The sequence below is a fragment of the Chlorocebus sabaeus genome, chromosome 28 (genome assembly GCF_047675955.1).
Source record: "Chlorocebus sabaeus isolate Y175 chromosome 28, mChlSab1.0.hap1, whole genome shotgun sequence".
Classification (NCBI taxonomy): Eukaryota; Metazoa; Chordata; class Mammalia; order Primates; family Cercopithecidae; genus Chlorocebus; species Chlorocebus sabaeus.
Genome location: NC_132931.1, coordinates 10,030,176 through 10,051,567, shown reverse-complemented (window position 1 = coordinate 10,051,567; position 21,392 = coordinate 10,030,176). Strand labels below are relative to the sequence as shown.

General features: G+C 52.8%; 2 protein-coding genes across 4 annotated transcripts in view; one reads left to right on the top strand and one right to left on the bottom strand.

Moving 5' to 3' along the window:
* Positions 1–21,392, top strand: part of SSC4D (scavenger receptor cysteine rich family member with 4 domains) — a 58,852-nt gene that overhangs the window by 1,520 nt on the left and 35,940 nt on the right. The window contains exon 2 of one of the 3 annotated variants that reach the window (XM_073012709.1): positions 4,459–4,551. The exons of the other annotated variants lie outside the window; for them this stretch is intronic. The gene's annotated coding sequence lies outside the window, so the exon portion shown is untranslated. The remainder of the gene's footprint in view (positions 1–4,458; positions 4,552–21,392) is intronic. 3 annotated transcript variants of the gene reach the window in all.
* Positions 1,939–19,447, bottom strand: ZP3 (zona pellucida glycoprotein 3). Its single transcript, XM_008018406.3, has 8 exons — positions 19,010–19,447; positions 14,405–14,523; positions 11,627–11,730; positions 11,055–11,232; positions 10,545–10,662; positions 3,649–3,740; positions 3,379–3,515; positions 1,939–2,168 (listed from the first exon to the last, which is right to left on the bottom strand). The coding sequence occupies exons 1-8, from the start codon at positions 19,319–19,321 to the stop codon at positions 1,954–1,956; spliced, it is 1,275 nt and encodes a 424-aa protein (XP_008016597.3). The 5' UTR covers positions 19,322–19,447; the 3' UTR covers positions 1,939–1,953.

The following is a 21,392-nucleotide window of genomic DNA, read 5'->3' as shown; positions in this document are numbered from 1 at the left end:
CCTGGAACAATCCCTTTGTGCTGCAAGTCCCTGGCTCAGGGACTTAACCTTAACCACTCAAATCACCTGGGGATTTTTTTTTTTTTTTTTTGAGATGGAGTCTTGTTCTGTTGCTCAGGCTGGAGTGCAGTGGCACGATCTCGGCTCCCTAAAACCTCTGCCTCTCTCAGGTTCAAGCAATTCTCCTGCTTCAGCCTCCCAATTAGCTGGGATTGCAGGCACCCACCACCATTCCCAGTTCATTTTTTGTGTTTTTAGTAGAGACGAGGTTTCACCATGTTGACCAGGCAGGTCTTGAACTCCTGACTTCAGGTGATCCACCTTCCACAGCCTTGCAAAGTGCTGGGATTACAGGTGTGAGCCACCATGCCCACCCCACCCGGGGATTTAAGATGCAAATTTCTGGGTCTGGGATGGGGCTTATAAGTGATACAGTTCCCACAAATGCTCAGGTAAGACCAATGTTCACAGACCATACTTAGAGTATCAAAGGCCTTCCTGCTCTCAGTAGGTCCAAAGCTACCCAAACCTTGCTCTGAATGCACTCTAGACATGTCTATACCCAAGTCAACATGCTGGAGCCCCTTGCCCTCAGCCAGACAGCAGGCCAGAGATAAGCACCATGCCAGTTGCACCTGAGCGTCTTTCAGCTTTCAGTTTATGCCTAATCCTGCTCAGTAGGTGCCACCCCATGTGGCCCACAAGGACTGGCAGGCTCATAGCAAGTACCCAGCCAGGCTGGGATGCCACAGTGAAAGCGAACTTCCCCGAATGAGAATGGCTTGAGTTTGGGGCAAGGCTGGAGCCAACTACTGTGGGAGGCTTCTCATCCCTCAGGGGTACCATGAACACCTTCCCCAAAGAAGGGGGCACAAGCTCCCTGGGTACCCCCCTTGGGGCACCATTCTCTTACTAAGTACTCCTAGGGACTATGGCCAAAACCTGGATGGAGGGAAGCAGCCTGTTTAGGGAAAGCGGCAAAGGTGGGGGGAGGTTGAGAAGCAGCTCCCATCAGTGACAGTGAGGCCTCACATCTATCATCCCAGGGCTTTTGGAGGCCAAGGGGAGAGGATCACATGAGGCCAGGAGTTCGAGGCCAGCTTGAACCACTTCCTACCAAAAATAGAATAAGCTGGGCATAGTGGTTCATGCCTGTAGTCCCAGCAACTCAGGAGGCTCAGGCAGGAGGATTACTGGAGACCAGGAGTTCCAGGTTGCAGTGAGCTATGATTCTACTACTGCACTCCAGCCTGGGCAACAGAGCCAGACCCTTCGCTCAACAAACCCAAAATCAAAGCAGTTTCTCAGCCTTCCTGAGGCCTCCTACCCCCAAAGCAAAAGTGCCCACCTCAGAACCACTAGCTCATGACATGGAGCTGCCTTCTGGAATGGCTAGGGGTGCCAGTCCCCCTTGCTACAGCATTGACAAATTCATACCAACATGCCCCGAGAATAGCTTCAAGCCCAACGTGACAGCTAAGACCAGGCAGAAGCAGAGCTCTCATCACTGCCCTACTGGGAGGGCCCAATCATGACTGGCCTTCTGGCCTCTAACGTCTGAACAGAGCTGGCTGCCTGCTTGCCTTGGAGAAGGGGGCCTGGAAGCTCCCGTCTCCCGTCTCCCGTCTCCCGTCTCCCGTCTCCCGTCTCCCGTCTCCCGTGTCAAATCCATGGGGGCCAGAGATATAAGATTCTTTGCTGACCTAGAAGTAAGGTGGGTCCAGCCAGACTGACCTTCATCTAAGTTTCCATGTTGGTTCCCATGGAGGTGATAGATCATAGTTGTCCCCAAGGACATGAACCCTGCCCTGTTTACACTAGCGGCACAGTAGTGCTTGCTGGACTGTGCTATGTGAGTGCACGGGGCTGGTGGTATATAGTCTTCCCCGCTCGACACAGTCAGTACTAATTCTGATCTTCTATCACACCACAACCAGATACTGCTTTCTTTTTTTATTGGGAAACAGACACAGGGTGGGAGGCAGTGCGACACCTCCTGGTGAGAACCAGGATAACAGCGGTCAGAGTCAGAGATGCCACCACGGCCAGGCCTATGCCCAGCAGCAGCACGGAGGTGTCAGCCGGCAAGGCCCACTGCTCTACTTCATAGTCAGCACTCCTGTCCAGGAAGATCAGTGGCCCCACGGTGATATCTGCTTCTTCTGTCACTGTAGAAGGAGAACAAACACCCGGAGGTCATCTTAGTCCCTAACCAGGAATCAGATTGGAGGTTTATTCTGCCTCAGTGGGCTGAAATATGTTGTCTTTTTTGTATGGGTTAACAAAGTTTATAGACAAAAAAAAGACAGCTTTCTCGGCTAGGTATGATGGCTCATGCCTGTAATCCCAGCACTTTGGGAGGCTGAGGCAGGCAGATCACCTGAGGTCAGGTGTTTGAGACCAGCCTGGCCAACATGGCAAGACCGCCATCTCTACTAAAAATAAAGTTAGCTGGGCATGGTGGCACATGCCTGTAGTCTCAGCTACTTGGGAGGCTGAGGCAGACTAGCTTGAACCTGGGAGGCAGAGGTTTCAGTGAGCAGAGATCATGCCACAGTACTACAGCCTGGGCAATAGAGCGAGACTCCATCGTGAGGGGCGGGGCAAGGCAGGGGGAAGGAAAGTTTTCTCATACAGAGAAAGTAGGTCACCCAAGAGTTATTTCCCTAGTATATTGGGTCTTTTTGTAGAGACAGGGTCTTGCTATGTTGCCCAGGCTGGTCAAGAACTCCTGGGCTCAAGTGATTTCTCTAGCCTCAGCCTCCCCAAGTGCTGGGATTGTAGGCATGACCCAGCATTCTGGCCAGATTGTTATTTTTTGAGACCGAGTTTTGTTCTTGTTGCCCAGGCTGGAGTGCAATGGCACAATCTCGGCTCACCTCAACCTCTGCCTCCCAGGTTCAAGCAATTCTGCCTCAGCCTCCCAAGTAGCTGGGATTACAGGCATGTACCACTACGCCCGGCTAATTTTGTATTTTTAGTAGAGATGGGGTTTCTCCATGTTAGTCAGGCTGGTCTCGAACTCCTGACCTCAGGTGACCTGTCTGCCTTGGCCCCTCAAAGTGCTGGAATTATAGGCGTGAACCACTGTGCCCAGCCAGATTGTCTTAACAGCTGCCATATTTCCCCTACATGCCTAATGTCGTCTCAGCAGAAGCCTAGGATGACAGCAGAGCTACCCTGGCTGCCACTGAGGTGGAGGGCCGACAGCCCTTCCTGCTTAGCCCCAGGATTTGTGTTAGGGAAAGGTAGCTGCAGGCCTAGGAGCAAACAGCTTTAATGGAGGACAAGGGAAAAGACCATCACCCTGAAATGACAGCAGATACCCTCGACTGAGTAGGGGACGATGAACAGCCTCTTGGCCGTCCTGTCACATACCATGCCTGCGGTTACGAGAAGCAGACCTGGACCACTGGCTCACGACGTGGGGCTGCCTCCTGGAATGGCTTGGAGTGCCGCAGTCACCCTTGCTACAGCATTGACAGATGTCAGCTGGGCCTTCCACTGGGAACCAGCTGAGATTAAAGACAAGCAGCTTAGATTTTTGTTGCCTGCAGGAAGCAGTTTGCTGGTAATACATTGGGGGAAATAGACAAGGTGTTGCCGATTCAGTTTCTACCCCAGTCACGGGGCACCTGGCCTCCTCACCTGTTGGAAGACTTGCTGAAGGAACAGGCTTTGTTGAGTTCATCTGGCTCCTGCTCAGCTGGGATGGCCTTCAGGTGGCAGGTGATGTATATCTGCAAAAGGAATAACAGCTATTTCCAGGCTGAGTTCCAAGCTGTGCCTGGGAGTTTAACATGCCAGTTCTCATATAACCCTTAACCCTTTAAAGAGGGAGAAGGGGCCGGGCACAATGACACACATACCTATACTCCCAGCACTTTGGGAGGCCGAGGCAGGTGGATCACCTGAGGTCAGGAGTTCGAGACCAATCTGGCCAACATGGTGAATCCCCATCTCTACTAAAAATACAAAGTTAGCCCGGCGTGGTCGTGGGTACCTGTAGTCCCAGCTACTTGGGAGGCTGAGGCAGGAGAATCTCTGGAACCTGGGAGGCAGAAGTTGCAGTGAGCCGAGATCATGCCACTGCACTCCAGCCTGGCTGGCAGAGTAAGACTCTGTCTCATAAAATAAAGAGGGGGAAGGAAGAGCCTCATCTCTGAGATGGTCTAAAGGTTCACTTACCCAATGTTAGAGCAAGTAGCAACTAATTTTAGACTGAAATCCACCATTTATCATTCCCCGAATCTTTTCCAAACTTACCCAATCATTGAGCGTGCTTGACCCTGGGCTTCTGAGACAGGGTCTGTCACCCAGGCAGGAGTACAGTAGCATGATCATGACTCACTATAGCCTTGACCTCCCAGGCTCAAGGATCCTCCCACCTCAGCCTCATGAGCAGTTGGAATTATGAGTACACGCCACCACACCTGGCTAATTTTGGATTTTTTGCAGAGATGAGGTTTTGCCATGTTGCCCAAGATGACCTCAAACTCCTGGGCTCAAGTGATCTGCCCACCTCAGCCTCCCAAAGTACTGGGATTACAGGTATGAGCTACTAGTACCCAGCCAATCCTCAGCTTAACTCAGCATGGCTAAACCCCTGCACCCACCCCCAGGTGACTGAGGTGGGTGGTGGACACCTTACTAGCAAACAGCTTAGCTGGGCTCCCGACACTGCCACCTGCCACCTGACTAGTTGACAAGCTACTTTTCAGGGATGTAGTCACTGTATTGCCAGCTACGGCAAGGCCAAGTTGTTTGTGACCCGAGGTCCTTGGGCACACAGAAGCCTTTCAGACCTGCTTCTATTGAGTTTCCATTTCAGACCTAACAGGTTTTGAGACAGCCTCACTCTGTCACCCAGGCTGGAGTACAGTGGTGCAATCTCAGCTCACTGCAACCTCCACCTCCCAGGTTCAAGGGATCCTCCTGCCTCAGCCTCCCGGGTAGCTGAGACTGTACGCGCACACCACCATGCCTAATTTTTTTTTTTTTTTTGCATTTTCTTGAACTCCTGACTTCATCGTCCACTCGCCTCAGCCTCCCAAAGTGCTGGGATTACAGGCGTGAGCCACTGCGCCTGGCCAGACTTAAGAGTTTGATGGCTCACTCCTTGGGCAAGCTTCCCCGGGCTTTTCTTCCTCGCACACGCCTCTGCTATTAGTCAAGCCTAGGCCAGCCTCCTTTCACCTGTAAGGGATATGATGACCAGAAGACTCACCAGGCTGTCACCCTGACAGTCCTAGCCTCTGGGACATGTTTACCCACATTTTTAGACAAGTAGGAGGGAATGAACCCAATCTGAGCTCCTGCTGGGAGCTGAACAACCCCCTACCCAGGGAATAGTCAACTGCCCTGTAAGCCACCCCTTTTTTTTTTTTTTTTTTTGAGATGGAGTCTCACTCTGTAGCCCAGGCTAGAGTACAGTGGTACAATCTCAGCTCACTGCAGCCTCTACTGCCTGGGTTCAAGCGATTCTCTTGCCTCAGCCTCCCAAGTAGATGGAATTACAGGCACCCACCACCACGCCAGGCTAGTTTTTGTATTTGTAGTAGAGATGGGGTTTCACCCTGTTAGACAGGCGGGTCTTGAACTCCTGGCCTCAAGTGATCCACCTGCCCCGGCCTCAAAAGTACTGGGATTATAGGTGTGAGCCACCGTATTTGGCCAAGCCTTCTCATCTTTGGCTGACATTCCATCCTGCCACTGGGGTTAGGGGCCATTTTGACAGAGCCAGGGCTCCGTCTAGCCTTGGCCCATCCCCAGGTCAGTTTCCCTTCATATTCCAGGCAGGGCTGAAATTCCTCCCTGCTCAATCTCAGGCAGAACATAGCAATTCTGCCACCTTCTAGCAGAAGCCCCAGAGCCACAAGCCTCAGTCACCACCTAGTGGCCAAGCATACCAGCAGGGAAACTTGAAACCATGTAAATTCCGACTTTTAGAAACAAGCCAGTTTAGCAGTTCTCTGGCTGCCCATCTTAGCCACCTGCCCCGCAAGTAAGAAGCTTCCAAAGCCCTGTAGTCTGTTCCAGAAAGGAAATATACTTTCATCCTTAGCTTCTTCCTAGTATGTTTTTCTGGTGCTAACTGGAGTCTAAGATCCCAGGGTAGTACCCCTATAGCGGCCTTTCAGAAGCAGGGTCTAGGCTGGGCATTGTGGCTCACACCTATAATCCCAGCACTTTGGGAGGCCGAGGTGGGTGGATCACTTGAGGTCAGGCGTTTGAGACCAGCCTGGCCAACATAGTGAAACCCCATCTCTGCTAAAAAAAAAAAAAAAAAAAATACAAAAATTAGCCGGGCATGGTGGCAGGTGCCTATAGTCCCAGCTACTTGGGAGGCTGGGGCAGGAGAATTGCTTGAACCTGGGAGATGGGAAGTTGCAGTGAGCTGAGATCGCGCCATTGCATTCTAGCCTGGGCAGCAAGAATGAAATTCCACCTCAAACAAAAAAATAAAAAAAGTTGAGTGTGGTGGCTCATGCCTGTAATCCCAGCACTTGAGGCAGCTGGGGCAAGTGGATCAGGAGTTTAAGACCAGCCTGACCAACATAGTGAAACCCCATCTCTACTAAAAATACAAAAATTAGTCGGGCGTGGTGGTAGGCACCTGTAATTCCAACTACTAGGGAGGCTGAGGCAGGAGAATCGCTTGAATGGGGAGGTGGAGGTTGCAGTGAACCGAGATCGCGCCATTGTACTCCAGCCTGGGTGACAGAGCGAAACTGTCAAAAAAAACAAAAAAATACACGAGATCTTGCTCTGTTGAGGGTAATGGCACCATCATAGCTCACTGCAGCCTTAAACGCCTGAGCCCTGATCCTCCCACCTCCGCCTCCCAAGGTGCTGGGATTACAGATGTGAACCACTGTACCCAGCTACCCTATGGCTCTGAAATAGGGTTGTTCCTTCTTTGTGCCATGGGACATAGTCTACTGAGGCATCATCAATCCTACCTTTGAAGGGGAACCCTCCAAGGGCTCAGACTATCTTCCATTAAACAGCACTGTTCTCTGGTCTTAGTCACCCCTCAATCCCCAGAGATTGAGAAACCACCTCAGTCTATACCCACGCTGACCGCTACCACCTGGGTCAAACCTTCTCCCCAATCTTCCTCCCAAATGGGCCACATCTGAAGTCAATCTTGACTTCCTCCCACAACCAGGATCCTCTCCCCTAAGGAGCTGTTGGTCACTGATCCGAGGACCAGGACTCTTTTAGCAAATCTGCCCTCCTGTATCCCCAGCCCCATTGAAGCAGGGCCTACCACTGAGAGCTTCAGGCCACTTCATCAATATTAGATGCTTTTCCCTTTTGCTACCCTAGTGACCCGTGTTGATCTTTCTCTTCCCACAAGGCAGCTGCTGGAAGAGGTAAAGTGGCATCGATGTGATCTTTGATGAATTTCTATTTTGTCCCTTAATGCCACCCTGATGTATGAACCTCTGCTTCAGAGGTTTGCAAGCCTGGCTGCGTATCAGAGTCACCTGGGAGCTTAAGTGGCTTTTGATGCATTTCCAAGTAGAATAAGAGAGATCAGTAAATGGAGAATAGTAAAATGCTAGTAGGCTGGGTGCAGTGGCCCACGCCTGTAATCCCAGCACTTTGGGAGGCTGAGGCGGGTGGGTCATTTGAGGTTGGGAGTTCAAGACCAACCTGGTCAATATGGTGAAACCGTCTCTACTAAAAATGCAAAAGTTAGGTACGCAGTAGTGGCACAGGCCTATAATCTCAGCTACTTGGGAGGCTAAGGCAGGAGAATCGCTTGAGCCTGGGAGGCGGAGGTTGCAGTGAGCCAAGATTGTGCCACTGTATTCCAGCCTGGGTGACGGAGTGAGACCCTCAAAAAAAAAAAAAAAAAAAAAAAACCTGGGTGCAGTGGCTCACACCTGTAATCCCAGCGCTTCAGGAGGCTGAGGTGGGTGGATAATGAGGTCAGGAGTTTGAGACCAGCCTGGCCAAGATGGTGAAACCCCATCTCTACTAAAAAATACAAGGATTAGTCGGGCATGGTGGCAGGCACCTATAATCCCAGCTACTCGGGAGGCTGAGGCAGGAGAATTGTTTGCACCCGGAGGCAGAGGTTGTAGTGAGCCAAGACCGTAACATTGCATTCCGGCTTGGGCGAGACAGTGAGACTGTCTCCAAAAAAAATAAAAAAAAAATGCTAGTGGTAGAACCTAGATGGTGTACACATTGAAGTTGGTAGAGTTTTACAGCAAACACCCATGAAGATTTTGGTAATAGAATGTTACAAAAATGTGACACCAGGCCCTACGCTGATAGAGTGAAGGTATGAGACTCTCTACGATCAGTATTTTTACAACCTCTCCAGATGATTAGTATAGAGCCAGCATTAGAAACCCCCTCCTTTAATCACTTCCTAACCACCTCTTCTAAGTTCACGGCCCCGCCTCTCATCTTAGTGAGCTTGTTTAAAAGCTACTTGAGGCTGGGCATGGTGACTCACGCCTGTCATCTCAGCACTTTGGGAGGCCAAGGCGGGTGGATCACGAGGTCAGGAGTTCAAGACCAACCTGGCCAACATGGTGAAACCCCGTCCCCGTTAAAAATACAAAAATTAGCTGGGCATGATGGCAGGCACCTATAGTTCCCAGCTACTTAGGAGGCTGAGGCAGGAGAATTGCTTGAACCTAGGAGGTGGAGGTTGCAGTGAGCCAAGACCGTGCCATTGCATTCCAGCCTGGACTGCAGAGCAAGACTCCAACTAAAAAATAAATAAATAAAAGCTACTTGAAGCTGGGCACAGTGGCTCATGCCTGTAATTCCAGCACTTTGGGAGACCGAGACAGGTGGATCACCTGAAGTCGGGAGTTTGGGACCAGCCTGGACAACATGGTGAAATCTTGTCTCTATTAAAAATACAAAAATATTAGCTGGGCACGGTGGCGGGTACCTGTACTCCCAGCTACTTGGGAAACTGAGGCAGGAGAATCACTTGAACCTGGGAGGCAGTGAGCCGAGATGGCACCACTATACTCAAGCCTGGGCATGACAGAACAAGACTCCATCTCAAAAAAATAAATAAAAGCTACCTGAGGGCTGGGTACAATAGGTTATGCCTGTAATCCCAGCACTTTGGGAAGCTGAGGGAGGAAGACTGAGGCCAGGAACTCAAGACCAGCCTCGTCAATAGAGCTAGACCCCATCTCCACAAGATAACTTAGTTGGACATGCTAGCATGTGGCTGTAGCTCGTCCTAGCTACTCAGGAGGCTGAGGTGGGAGGATGGCTTGAGCCCAGGAGGTCGAGGTTGCCCTGCACTGCAGACTAGGCATAGGAAGCCTCTTTCCGCAGAGGGCAAAAGACCCATGATTTTTCACTTCTAACCACCTACCAGTACTTCCTGGCTAGATGTCGGTCCTTGAACCTGTACTTCCTACCGTATCCCTCCCCACCTCAGCCATCAGAGGCAGTTTCCATCTTTATTCCTTCCTTCTCCTTCCCTCTTAGTGTCAGTTGGAACTTTCTAGTTTAGGTTCTCAAGGAGAGGCCCCAGACCGGCAGAACCAACACTTAAGAATGCAGATTCTATTTATGTATTTATTTAGAGATGGAGTCTCGCTGTTTCCCAGGCTGGAGTGCAGTGGCACAATCTCAGCTCACTGCGAGCTCTGCCTCCCAGGTTCACACCATTCTCCTGCCTCAGCCTCCCGAGTAGCTGGGACTACAGGCACCCGCCACCATGCCCGGCTAATTTTTTGTATTTTTAGCGAGACAGGGTTTCACAGTGTTAGCCAGGATGGTCTCGATCTCCTGACCTCATGATCCGCCCAACTCGGCCTCCCAAAGTGCTGGGATTACAGGCGTGAACAGCCGTGCCTGGCCAAGAATGCAGATTCTAGGCCTCACTCAACCACCTGAAACAAACCCTGGGTTGGGGCCCAGTCTCAGTTTCAACAGGCTCTCCAGGTGAGGATGATGCCTTCAGAATCGGCCTAGCCTAAATCAAGTTCAAGAGGCCACCCTGCCTAGTAAGTTCACACTGGCCTTCTTTGAACCTGGAGAAAGCCTCCAGGAAGGCTAACGCCTTTTTCTTTTTTTTGTGGAGACAGTCTCACTGTTACTCAGGCTGGAGGTTCAGTGGCACGATCTCTGGTCACTGCAACCTCCACCTCCCAGGTTTAAGCTATTCTCCTGCCTCAGCCTCCCAGGTAGCTAGGATGACAGGTACCCACCACCACACTCAGCTAATTTTTAGTAGAGTCGGGGTTTCACTGTGTTGGCCAGGCTGGTCTTGAACTCCTGACCTCAAGTGATCCGCCCCCTCTCGGCCTCCCAAAGTATTGAGATTACAGGCATGAGCCACCGTGCCCGGCCTCTACCTCTTAAGGCTTCATATTTTTCATTCTTATGCTTGAAGGCCTCACTAAAGCTCATGGCTTTACTTGTAAGTTTGAGTTACTGGACAGAGCTCTAAGTCATTTGCTTAAGCGTAGAGCTGGTGAGCAACTCCACTCAGTAGGATATGAAGGTTGCAAGTTCAGCCTTCTCTTCCAGGCTGTTAAAGCTCTTACCATGTTTCTGGAGTCATTAGCAAAGTGGAAGACATCCACTGTGAACTGGAGTGTATCTGGCCCGGGTCGAGGAACTTTGAACGCAGAAGAGGCATCAGTGAGACCATCGACAAGACAGCTTGGAAAAGAACAGAATGGTGTTAAAACCAGACAGGTGGGCCAGGCACGGTGGCTCACGCCCATAATCCCAGCACTTTGGGAGGCCAAGGTGGGCGGATCACTTGAGGTCGGGAGTTCAAGACCAGCCTGGCCAACATAGTGAAACCCTGTCTCTACTAAAAATGCAAAGATTAGCCGGGTGTGGTGATGGGCACCTGTAATTCCCAGCTACTTGGGGAGGCTGAGGCAGGAGACTCACTTAAACCCAGGAGGCAGAGGTTGCAGTGGGCAGAGATCAAGCCTCTGTATTACAGCCTGGGCTACAGAGTGAGACTGTCTCAAAAAGCCAAACAGGTGGCTCTAGGGTCATCTTGCTAGGAAGGTTCGCTAGGCAGGGAGTCCAGTGCTCACCCATGGAAGTCCACGATGGTGTGATAAGGGGAGGCATTCTGGTCTGGTGTTGGTGTGGCCACACAGTGGTCCACAAACAACCGCAGTGGCACGTGGCTGCCAGTATGGATTTCTGCCTGGAGGTGGGCTGCATCTCCCAGGTGGAAGGTAGGGGACCTCTTCTCAGCGTTCCAGTTCTCTGAAAGACACAGCCAGCAGGGCATGGTTGGCTCACGCCTGTAATCCCAGCACCTTGGGAGGCTGAGGCAGGTGGATTACCTGAGGTCAGGAGTTTGAGACCATCCTGGCCAAAGTGGCAAAACCCCATCTCTACTAAAAATAGTCAAGTTAGCTGGGTGTGGCATCACAAGCCTGTAATCCCAGCTACCCGGGAGGCTGATGCAGGAGAATGTTTGAACCCCAGGAGGTGGAGACTGCAGTGAGCTAAGATAGCACCATCGCACTCTAGCCTGGAGGTCAGAGCAAGACTCCGTCTCAAAAACAACAAACAAAAAAAACAAAGACACAGCCAAGGGCAGGGGTTTGAGATGGCCCAGGGCTTTCCACAGCTGTCCCACCCAGCCTTCTCTTACCCTCCATCAGATGCAGAGAGAAAGCCAGCTTCTCCTCCGAGAATACCGTGGTCCTGAAGGGCAACCAGGTGGGCAGGATGGCCTGGCTGCTCACATTGCCCTGCCTGAGAGAAGAACAGCAGCTGTGCACACCTGCCTCAGGTCACACTCACCTGGGCCCCCACTGATGGGGAATATATCACTGCTACCCCACTACAGGATCACCAGCTATGGCCCAGCCAGGTAGCTGGAGCAAGATGGCTGAACAGACACCTTGAGCCTGAGGCTGCCCCCGGACCCTCCTGAACTTCTACACCTGTGAGTGGCCCAGCCCTCCTAACTGATGCTATGATGCTATCTGGGCTGCTGAAGACAGATATAGCTGAAACTAGGAGTTTGGTTTCTAGACTGAGATCTGCTCCTTCTTGAGCCCTGGACCTGAGTGCAGTAGCTCATGCCTGTAATCCCAGTACTCTGGGAGGTGGAGACAGGAGGATTGCTTGAGGCTAGGAGTTTGAGAGCAGCCTGGACAACATAGCGAGACTCTCTATAAAAAAAGAAAAGATAGCTAGGCATAGTGTATACCTGTAGTCCCAGCTACTCTGGAGGCTGAGATGGGAGGATTGCATGAGCCCAGGAGGTCAAGGCTGCAGTGAACTATGATGGCACCCACTGCACTCCAGCCTGGGTGGCAGATTAAGACTTTTTTTTAAACAAAAAACCAAAAAGCCACCACACATACTTTAGCCCTAGAGGTTCACGTTTGGGGTCTGATAGCAGGCCCTGCACAGTACTCCACAGGATGCTTGAGAGGGGAATCAGTTAAGGCCATCCTTCAGAGATCAAAGATAGGCCCTTAGGGAGATGCTACCAAGAGCCTGAACCCGCACCAGTGACTGGGAAGTCCGTGGAAGCAGGTCTGGGTATCTGCAGATACCTACCCTGCTGACCCCACAGGATCTGCTGGGAGAAGCTAGTCCAAGCAATGGATGCCTCTATTGATAACCAGACTCAGGTATCTGGAGCCAGGTTAAAGCCTCCCAGCCTACAGCCAGCCTCTCTAGTACTGCCTGCAGCCAATGGATCAGGTGAGCCGCCATCCTCAGAGGCCAGGCCCAGACAAAGCTACTCTGAAGTCAGAGACTTCCATGGTCACAGCAGGGCTTCAGTCCCTCCCGCAGGCTGGGCGGCCTGCCCTTGATTCTCCCATCTCCACTACCCACATAGACACCAAGCTCCTCCAGTTGCTCTTAGCTCCTCCGAGTCAGCCTCTACAGCCCCTGCAACCATGGGTCAGGCCTCATCGAATTCGGTTTTCCAGCCTCCCAGCTGGTTCTCACTGGTTCCCACTTGTCTTCTGCACCAGCCACCAGGTGACCCTGGGTGGAGATTCAGTCCTCACCCATTCCAGGAGAGGCACCTGTGGTGAGGCTGGTGAGCCCATCTATCTGGCTCTCTCATTTCCCTAGTCCCTGGGCTCCAGCCCCTAGGCTGCATGTCACCTACTAAGGGCACACTGCCCTCCCATAGGGTATGTGGCCACATGGCTCTATCCAGGCTATCTCAGCCTCAAGGTCCCACACTCCAGGATCCTGTTCTAGGATAACCCCTACCATGACCCCTCCCAGGGGCATGGCTCATCCCTCATGTCCTGACTGGTATCAGCTCCCTACCCACTTCACACTAGCATTTTCTTTTTGAGATGGAGTCTCGCTCTGTTGCCCAGGCTGGAGTACAATGGTGCCATCTCAGCTCACTGCAACCTCCGCCTCCTGGGTTCAAATGATTCTCCTGCCTTAGCCTCCTGAGTAGCTGGGATTACAGGCACACACTACCACACTCAGCCAATTTTTGTGTGTTTTTAGTAGAAATGGGTTTCACCATGTTGGCCAGGCTGGTCTCGAACTCCCGACCTCGTGAACTGCTCACCTTGGCCTCCCAAAGGGCTGGTATTACAGGCCTGAGCCACCACACCCAGCGGCACCATCTTATACCCACTCCCAGACTGGTTCAACGGCAGGGACAAAGTACCCTGCACCTCATGCTGAGGCCAGCACAGGACCCAGCGTTGTCCTTGGGAGCCACAGTTTTTCTTCCCACTTCAGAGCCTGAGTTCACAAGCACGTGCTTGATGCCAGGGCCCCGAGGACCACAGAAGAGTAGGCCACCACCGCCCAGGTCAGATTCTAGAACCCAGCCTAGCACTATTATTTTTTTGAGATGGAATATCGCTTTGTTGCCCAGGATGGAGTACAGTGGTGCAATCTCGGCTCACTGCAGCCTCTGCCTCCTGGGGTCAAGCAGTTCTCCTGCCTCAGCCTCCAGAGTAGCTGGGATTACAGGTACCTGGCTAATTTCTGTGTTTTTAGTAGAGATGGGGTTTCACCATGTTGGCCAGATTAGTCTTGAACTCCTGACCTCAAGTGATCCACCTGTGTCAGCCTCCCAAAGTGCTGGGATTACAGGCGTGAGCCACTGCACCTGGCCCCAGCCTAGCGCTATTGGAAGGCCATTTCTGAACCCTTAAGGAGGGCCCAGGCTGGCATAGTACCATCCCCGGGGCTGGGCAGCTCTGCAGCTTCCGCTAAGCTGCAGTCAGGCTCCTGATGCTCTTCTGGGACACGAACTAGACTCAGCAAGACCCCCAATCCTGCCCAGGGCAGTAACCACAGCTGCAAATGCTTCCATAGATAATTCTAATAGCCATGCTGCAAGCTGCTGCCAATAGCCAGCCCACTTGCCTGCAGCCACACCCAAGGTGCTTTTGCACCAGGGGCCATGAGTCAGTCCCACACTGACCTGGGGTAGCGGCACTCGATGGGAATCTCTGCGCGGTTAGTCCTCACGATGGACAGGTTTCCCACAGGGCGGGGGTTGTGGAGCAGGAAGGTGCTGTACACCAGGGCATCGTCAGTCACCTGGAGGAAAGGTGAGAGGTTAACGCTACCGGCATCACCTGCCTGGGTGTACCTGAGTCATACATGAGTACGCAGGGAGGGCAGCAGGGAGGGCAGCCCACAGGGGGACAAAGAGACCATAGGGTCAAGGCCAGGTGCGGTGACTCACACCTGTAACCCCAGCACTTTGGGAGGCAAAGGATTGCTTGAGGCCAGGAGTTCAAAACTGGCCTGGGCAACATAGCAAGACCCCATCTCCAAAAAAGAACACAGGCTCTGCTACTGGTCAGTAAAGAGGCAGGACAGGTACTGTCTTTGTACCTCAGAATCTACTTCTGACACGTTGACACCACCTCAGGCAGCCTGGATCAACCACATGGCAGATACCATGCAGCAGCCAAGCAATCGAGGCATCAGGATACCTCCACACCCCCCAGTACATACAGTTTCCTCTTTCAGGAGAGGCCCAGGGCTAAGATAGCCCCCAGGAAGGAGCCAGGAAGTACCCAGCTGTTAACACTTATCAGCTTCTGGCCGGGTGCTGTGGCTCACACCTGTAATCCCAGCACTTTGGGAGGCTGAGGCGGGGAGATCACCTGAGGTCAGGAGTTCAAGACCAGCCTGACCAACATGGTGAAACCCCATCTCTACTAATACAAAAATTAGCTGGGTGTGATGGTGCATGCCTGTGATCCCAGCTACTCGGGAGGCTGAGGCAGGAGAATCGCTTGAACCTGGGAGGCAGAGGTTGCAGTGAGCTGAGATTGTGCCATTGCGCTCCAGCCTGGGCAACAAGAGCAAAATTGTCTCAAAACAAAAACACACATTATCAGTTTCTAACCTATTCAAGCCCATTTCACATAAGGTGGGGGAGACTGGTTCAGAGGTTGCCTGAGGCAGGAAGCGCACAGGTGAGTGCTACTGGGGAGATTTGCATCATCCAATAGGGCTGCAGAAGGCAGGGCCTGCCTGGGAGATAGTTTTACAGCAAACACCTATGTTTGAAGATGTTGCTAGAATATTAGAAAAATGACACCAGGCCCTACCCCAGTAGAATGAAGGTATGAGATTCTCTTTGAGAATCAGTATTTTTACAACCTTTCCAGGTGATTAGCATAGAGCCAGCATTGGAAACCCCTCCTTCAGTCACTCCCTAACCACCTTTTTTTTTTTTTTTTTTGAGATGGAGTCTTGCTCTGTCAGCCAGGCTGGAGTGCAGTGGCATGAACTCAGCTCACTGCAACCTCCGTCTCCCAGGTTTAAGCAATTCTCCTGCTTCAGCCTCTGAGTAGCTGGAATTACAGGCATGTGCCACCATGCCCAGTTTAAAAAAAAAAAAAAAGATACAGGGTTTCACCATGTTAGCCAGGCTGGTCTTGAACTCCTGGTCTCAGGTGATCCACCCGCCTCAGCCTCCCAAAGTGCTGAGATTACAGGTGTGAGCCACCGTGACCAACCCCTAGCCACCTATTCTAAGCTCACTATCCCCACCTCTCATCTCAGGGAGCTTGTCTAAAAACTACTTGAGGGCTGGGTGCAGTGGCTCACGCCTGTAATCCCAGCACTTTGGGAGGGATGAGGATTGCTTGAGGCCAGGAAGTCAAGACCAGCCTAGGCAATAGAGCTAGACCCCATCTCTACAAAAAGATAACTTGGCTGGGCACAGTGGCATATGCCCGTAGTCCGTCCCAGCTATTCAGGAGGCTGAGGCGGGAGGATGGCTTGAGCCCAGGAGGTCAAGGTTGCCCAAGAGCCCAGGTGGCTGCCTGGCCCTGACCCAACTAACTCGATCTTCAGGGAACAGTCCTACACCTTATTAGCAAATGCCCCAGCACAGATAGAACCAGTATAGTTCGTGGAGCCCCTTATTCACAAGTTATTACCATTTCAGGGCAGGAGGGCATTCAATTAAGCACTGGGCCCCACAGAACTGCACAGGCTGTATACCTGGGAAACTGGTCTTGGCTGTAATTTTTTTTTTTTTGAGATGCAGTCTCGCTCTGTTGCCCAGGCTGGAGTGCAGTGGCACGATCTTAGCTCACTGTAACCTCCGCCTCCCGGGTTCAAACAATTCTCTGCCTCAGCCTCCTGAGTAGCTGGGATTACAGGTGCTCGCCCCTAACTTTTTTGTATTTTTAGTCGAGATGGGGTTTCACCATCTTGGCCAGGCTGGTCTTGAACTCCTGACCTCGTGATCCGCCCACCTCGGCCTCCCAAAGTGCTGGGATTACAGGCGTCAGCTGCAGGTGATTCTTACCGGGCAGAACTGGGAACCACCACACCAGAGGAAGGAGTTTGCAGGCTTTGCTCCTCATTGCAATCACCTGAGATCCTTCATACCCACAGCTGGTCCCATACCCTTTCTATTTTAGCAGCCTGGACATCAGGATTTTTAGAAGCTCCACAGGTGGGTTTTTTATTTAAAAAAAAAAAAAAAAAGGTCTTGCTCTGCCTCCCAGGCTGGGATGCAGTGGCACAATCGTAGCTCACTGCAACCTCCAAATCATGGGCTTAAGCAATCCTCCCGCTGCAGCCTCCCAAGTAGCTGAGACTACAGACAGGCACCACCACACCCTGTTAGTTTTTGTGTGTGTGTGTGTGTGTGTGTGTTTTTTTTTTGGGTAGAGAAGCGGGTCTCATTATGTTTCCCAGGGTGGCCTTAAACCCCTGGGCTCAAGCGATCCTCCCATCTCAGTCTCCCAAGGTGCTGGGATTATAGGCACCATTGCACCCCAGCCTGGGCAATAAAAGCAAAACCGTCTCAAAAAACAAAAACAGCTGGGCGCGGTGGCTCACGTCTGTAATCCCAGCACTACGGGAGGCTGAGGCGAGCGGATCACGAGGTCAGGAGATCGAGACCATCCTGGCTAACACGGTGAAACTCCGTCTGTACTAAAAATACAAAAAAATAGCCGGACATGGTGGTGGGCGCCTGTAGTCCCAGCTACTCGGGAGGCTGAGGCAGGAGAATGGCGCGAACCCAGGAGGCGGAGCTTGCAGTGAGCCGAGATTGTGCCACTGCACTCCAGCCTGGGCGACAGAGCGAGACTCCGTCTTTAAAAAAAAAAAAAAAAACACACACACACACACAAATACCACTTATCAGCTTCTAACCTATTCAAGCCCATTTCACAGAAGGTAGGGGAGCCAGGCGCCTGGCTCCCCAAGTAAATCTAAGACCTGTTTGTGAGCCTCTAAACTAGAATAATTCCTCAACTCCTGAAGCTCTCTCTGGCCTCCCTCCCCAGGAAAACAAGGGCCCCCGAGTCCTCAAAGAGAGCCCAGGAGACCACACTTAAGACCAGAGCTCTGGCCGGAGGACTCCAGGGACTGGACGTGCCCCCACCCCAGGCAAGCTATTGGCAAGGAGAAGCCAGGTTCCCCTGAGGCAGGAGAGGACAGGCCCTCCATGGGCCAACAGGAACTTGGTCCAGGAGATCAGGGTTCAGCTGGGGAGCTGTGTGTCCAGCCCTGCCCTGCCATAAGGCCTCTCCTTGCAGCCTCTTTCCCCACCGGCCAGGGGAAAAGGGAGGTCTGGCCTGGATTTCTCGGCCTTTTCCTGCATGTACCTCAGGTTAAGCACTCCCCGCTTGGAGCTGCCCCCAGGGACCCACTGGAGCTTTATAAGGTCTTCAACACCAAGGTTATGATGCCCCCGCCCCCATACCACTTATCTACGTGGGATTTTATTTTATTTTATTTTTTGAGCCAGAGTCTCGCTCTGTTGCCCAGCCTGGAGTGCAGTGGCACAATCTCAGCTCACTGCAACCTCTGCCTCCTGGGTTTGAGTGATTCTCCTGCCTCAGCCTTCCGAGTAGCTGGGATTACAGGCACGCACCACCGTGCCTGGCTAATTTTTGTATTATTAGTAGAGATGGGGTTTCACCATGTTGGCCAGGCTGGTCTCAAACTCAGCCTCCCAAAGTGCTGGGATTACAGGTGTGAGCCACCATACCAGGCCCCAGTTAGTTTCTTTGAAAACTTTTAAGAGACAGGGGTCTACACTATGTTGCCCAGGCTGGCCTCAAACTCCTGGCCTCAAGTGATCCGCCAGCCTTGGCCTCCCATAGTGCTGCGATTACAAGCATAAGCCACTGCACCTGGCCCACTTGTTGCTTTTAAGATAATACTTTGGGTCTCTTCAGAATGAGTTTCTAATGCTCCAAGCGTTAGAAACAGCCCTTTAGGCTACTCACATGGCTGCCCTATCACGCATGCCTGTGTGTCACAAACCCACCTGAGTCAGAGTGGCATGGCTTGGGCCAGCCCGAAGTGCACTGCCACCTCTGGCTCTACCCCACCTACCCAGTGTTGGCAATCAGAGGCAGGAGCTGCCGTAGGCGCCGGTGCCCTCAGCGCCCAGCTTCAGGCCTCAACTGGGCCACCTCCCTACCTACAAATGAGAGGGATCCACCCAACCCCACCTCTCACTGCCTGTGGCCCCACTCCCCATCCCCGGCTGCCTCGAACATCCTCCCACCAAAGCCGGGGCCGCCAGCCTCTCTACCTGCATGCTGCTGCCACACTCGTGGAGTCCAACCTCAAACCTGACCACATCCTCGGTGTCCATGGAGACCAGAGGCTCACAGGCCTCCGGGCCCAAGGTGAGGTCAGCAGCCCTGATGAGCTTCCCGGTGCCAAAAAGGTCTTTGCTGACCGTGACCAGCAGGGTGGCCTCCCGACACTCCACCAGTACGGGCTGTATGGACATCTCAGCACGGCTGGCTCCACCCTGCAAGAGCCAGAAGGGTTGGGGGTAGCACAGCTCGGTACTACCCCAGAGCAGGAGGCAGATGAAGAGCCTATAGCTCAGCTCCATGGCGCCTGCAGAGCAGCGGGCAGCTGCCACTGGCCGTCTTATACCCGTGGGATGTTGGCTGCTGCCACCTGGGCTCTCAGCTGCCTCCCTTCCCTAGCCAGCTGGGCCCTTGTTGCGTAAAGCGGTTCTCATCCAGCAGCATCAGTAACACCTGGGAGCTTGTTAGAACTGCAACCCCTCAGCCCTCACCCCAGCCTGACCACAGTAGAATTTGGCTTTTAGCTTGGAAATCCCCCACGTGTATTCACGTCAGTTTTTTTTTTTTTTGCTGTGTGTGTGTGCACGCGCGTGTGGTTTTTTGTTTTTATTGTGTTGTGTTTTGTTTTGAGACAGAGTCTCGCTCTGTTGCCCAGGCTGGTGTGCAGTGGTGCGCATCTCATTTCACCGCATCTTCCATCTCCCAGCCAGCTTCAAGTGATTCTCCTGCCTCAGCCTCCTGAATAGCTGGGATTACAGGCAGGCATGCACCACGCCCGGCTAATTTTTGTATTTTTGGTAGAGACAGGGTTTCACTATGTTGGGCAGGCTGGTCTCGAAGTCCTGACCTCAGGTGATGCTCCTGCCTCGGCCTCCCAAAGTGCTGGGATAACAGGTGTGAACCACCGGGCCTGCCCGGCCCACTGGAAAGTTTTTAGCTTGGAAATCCTCACGTGTATTCATGTTAAAGTTTGCAAAGAGTGTGCTGGCTGCCTGGTGTGTCACCATGTATCACAGCTTCCCTCCAATCCCCTGCTGGCCCTGCCCTTCATAAGCTCACAGTCCAACAAGGGAGCTGTCCCAGGTCTGTGTGGGACACAGGAGAAAGCCCTTGACTCAAGGGTCAGGGGGATTAGACCTGAGACATAAGGAGCTCATTCCGAGTGTGAGAAAAAGGAGGCAGTATCAATTAGGAGACAGGAGGAATTTCATAGGTCTCTGCCGTATTTTATGGGAGGCCGGGGGAGGGAGGGGTAGGTCAGTTCAGGCAGAGGCAGCTGTGTGAAGGGAGGTGGAGAAGGGGCCCTGGGTTCTTCATTCCTGGGTGAATCCCCAGGAGTTCATACTGAGACAGAGCAGAAGCGGGACCTGACTTCAGCTCACCCCAACCAGGGCATTCTTTTTTTTGAGACAGTCTCGCTCTGTTGCCCAGGCTGGAGTGCAGTGGTGCAACCTCAACTCACTGCAGCCTCCGCCTCCCAGGTTCAAGCAATTCTTGTGCCTTACTCTCCCGAGTAGCTGGGATTACAGGCTTGTTCCACCACGCCCAGCTCCTCACCACAAGGGATCCGCCCGCCTCAGTCTCCCAAAGTGCTGGTATCACAGGCGTGGCCCACCATGCACCTGGCCCAACCACGGCATTCTTTCCTGCATTCCCAGTCATCACCAGACCCATAGCACGACCTCACCGACGTCATCATGTGGAAACAAGCCTTTTACTTAAGAGAGTCCCAGGAACTGACCTGAGGAGATCCAAATATCAAACCAGGGTTGTGGAGTGTCCCACCTCGGGAAGCAATGCTGAACTCATTGACAGCCTTGTTGCCACCCGCCAGACCACAAGGTGGCCCATTACTCAAGATAACCATGGCAACCAGATAATGCCAACCTGCATACCCTCAAGTACTTTGCCCAGCCCAGCCTGCGTGCCCTACCCCTGATGTCAATTCCCACGCTTTGCCTGATAAAAAGCCTTACTGGCTCTTTTTGGAGAGTCAGATAGAAAAATCTCAATCTCTCTCCCCCCTCTCTCCCCCTCTCTCTCCCTCTCTCCCCCTCTCTCCCCCCCCTCCCTCTCCCTCCCCTCTCCCTCTCTCCCCCCTCCCTCTCCCTCTCTCTCCCTCTCTCTCCCTCTCTCTCCCTCTCTCTCCCTCTCTCCTCCCTCTCTCTCCCCTCTCTCTCCCTCTCTCCCCCTCTCCCTCCCTCTCCCTCTCTCCCCCTCCCTCTCCCTCCCTCTCCCTCTCTCCCCCTCCCTCTTCCTCTCTCTCCCTCTCTCCCCCCCTCTCCCTCCCTCTCCCTCTCTCCCCTCCCTCTCCTCTCTCTCCCTCTCTCCCCCTCTCCCCTCTCTCTCCCTCTCTCCCCCCTCCCTCTTCCC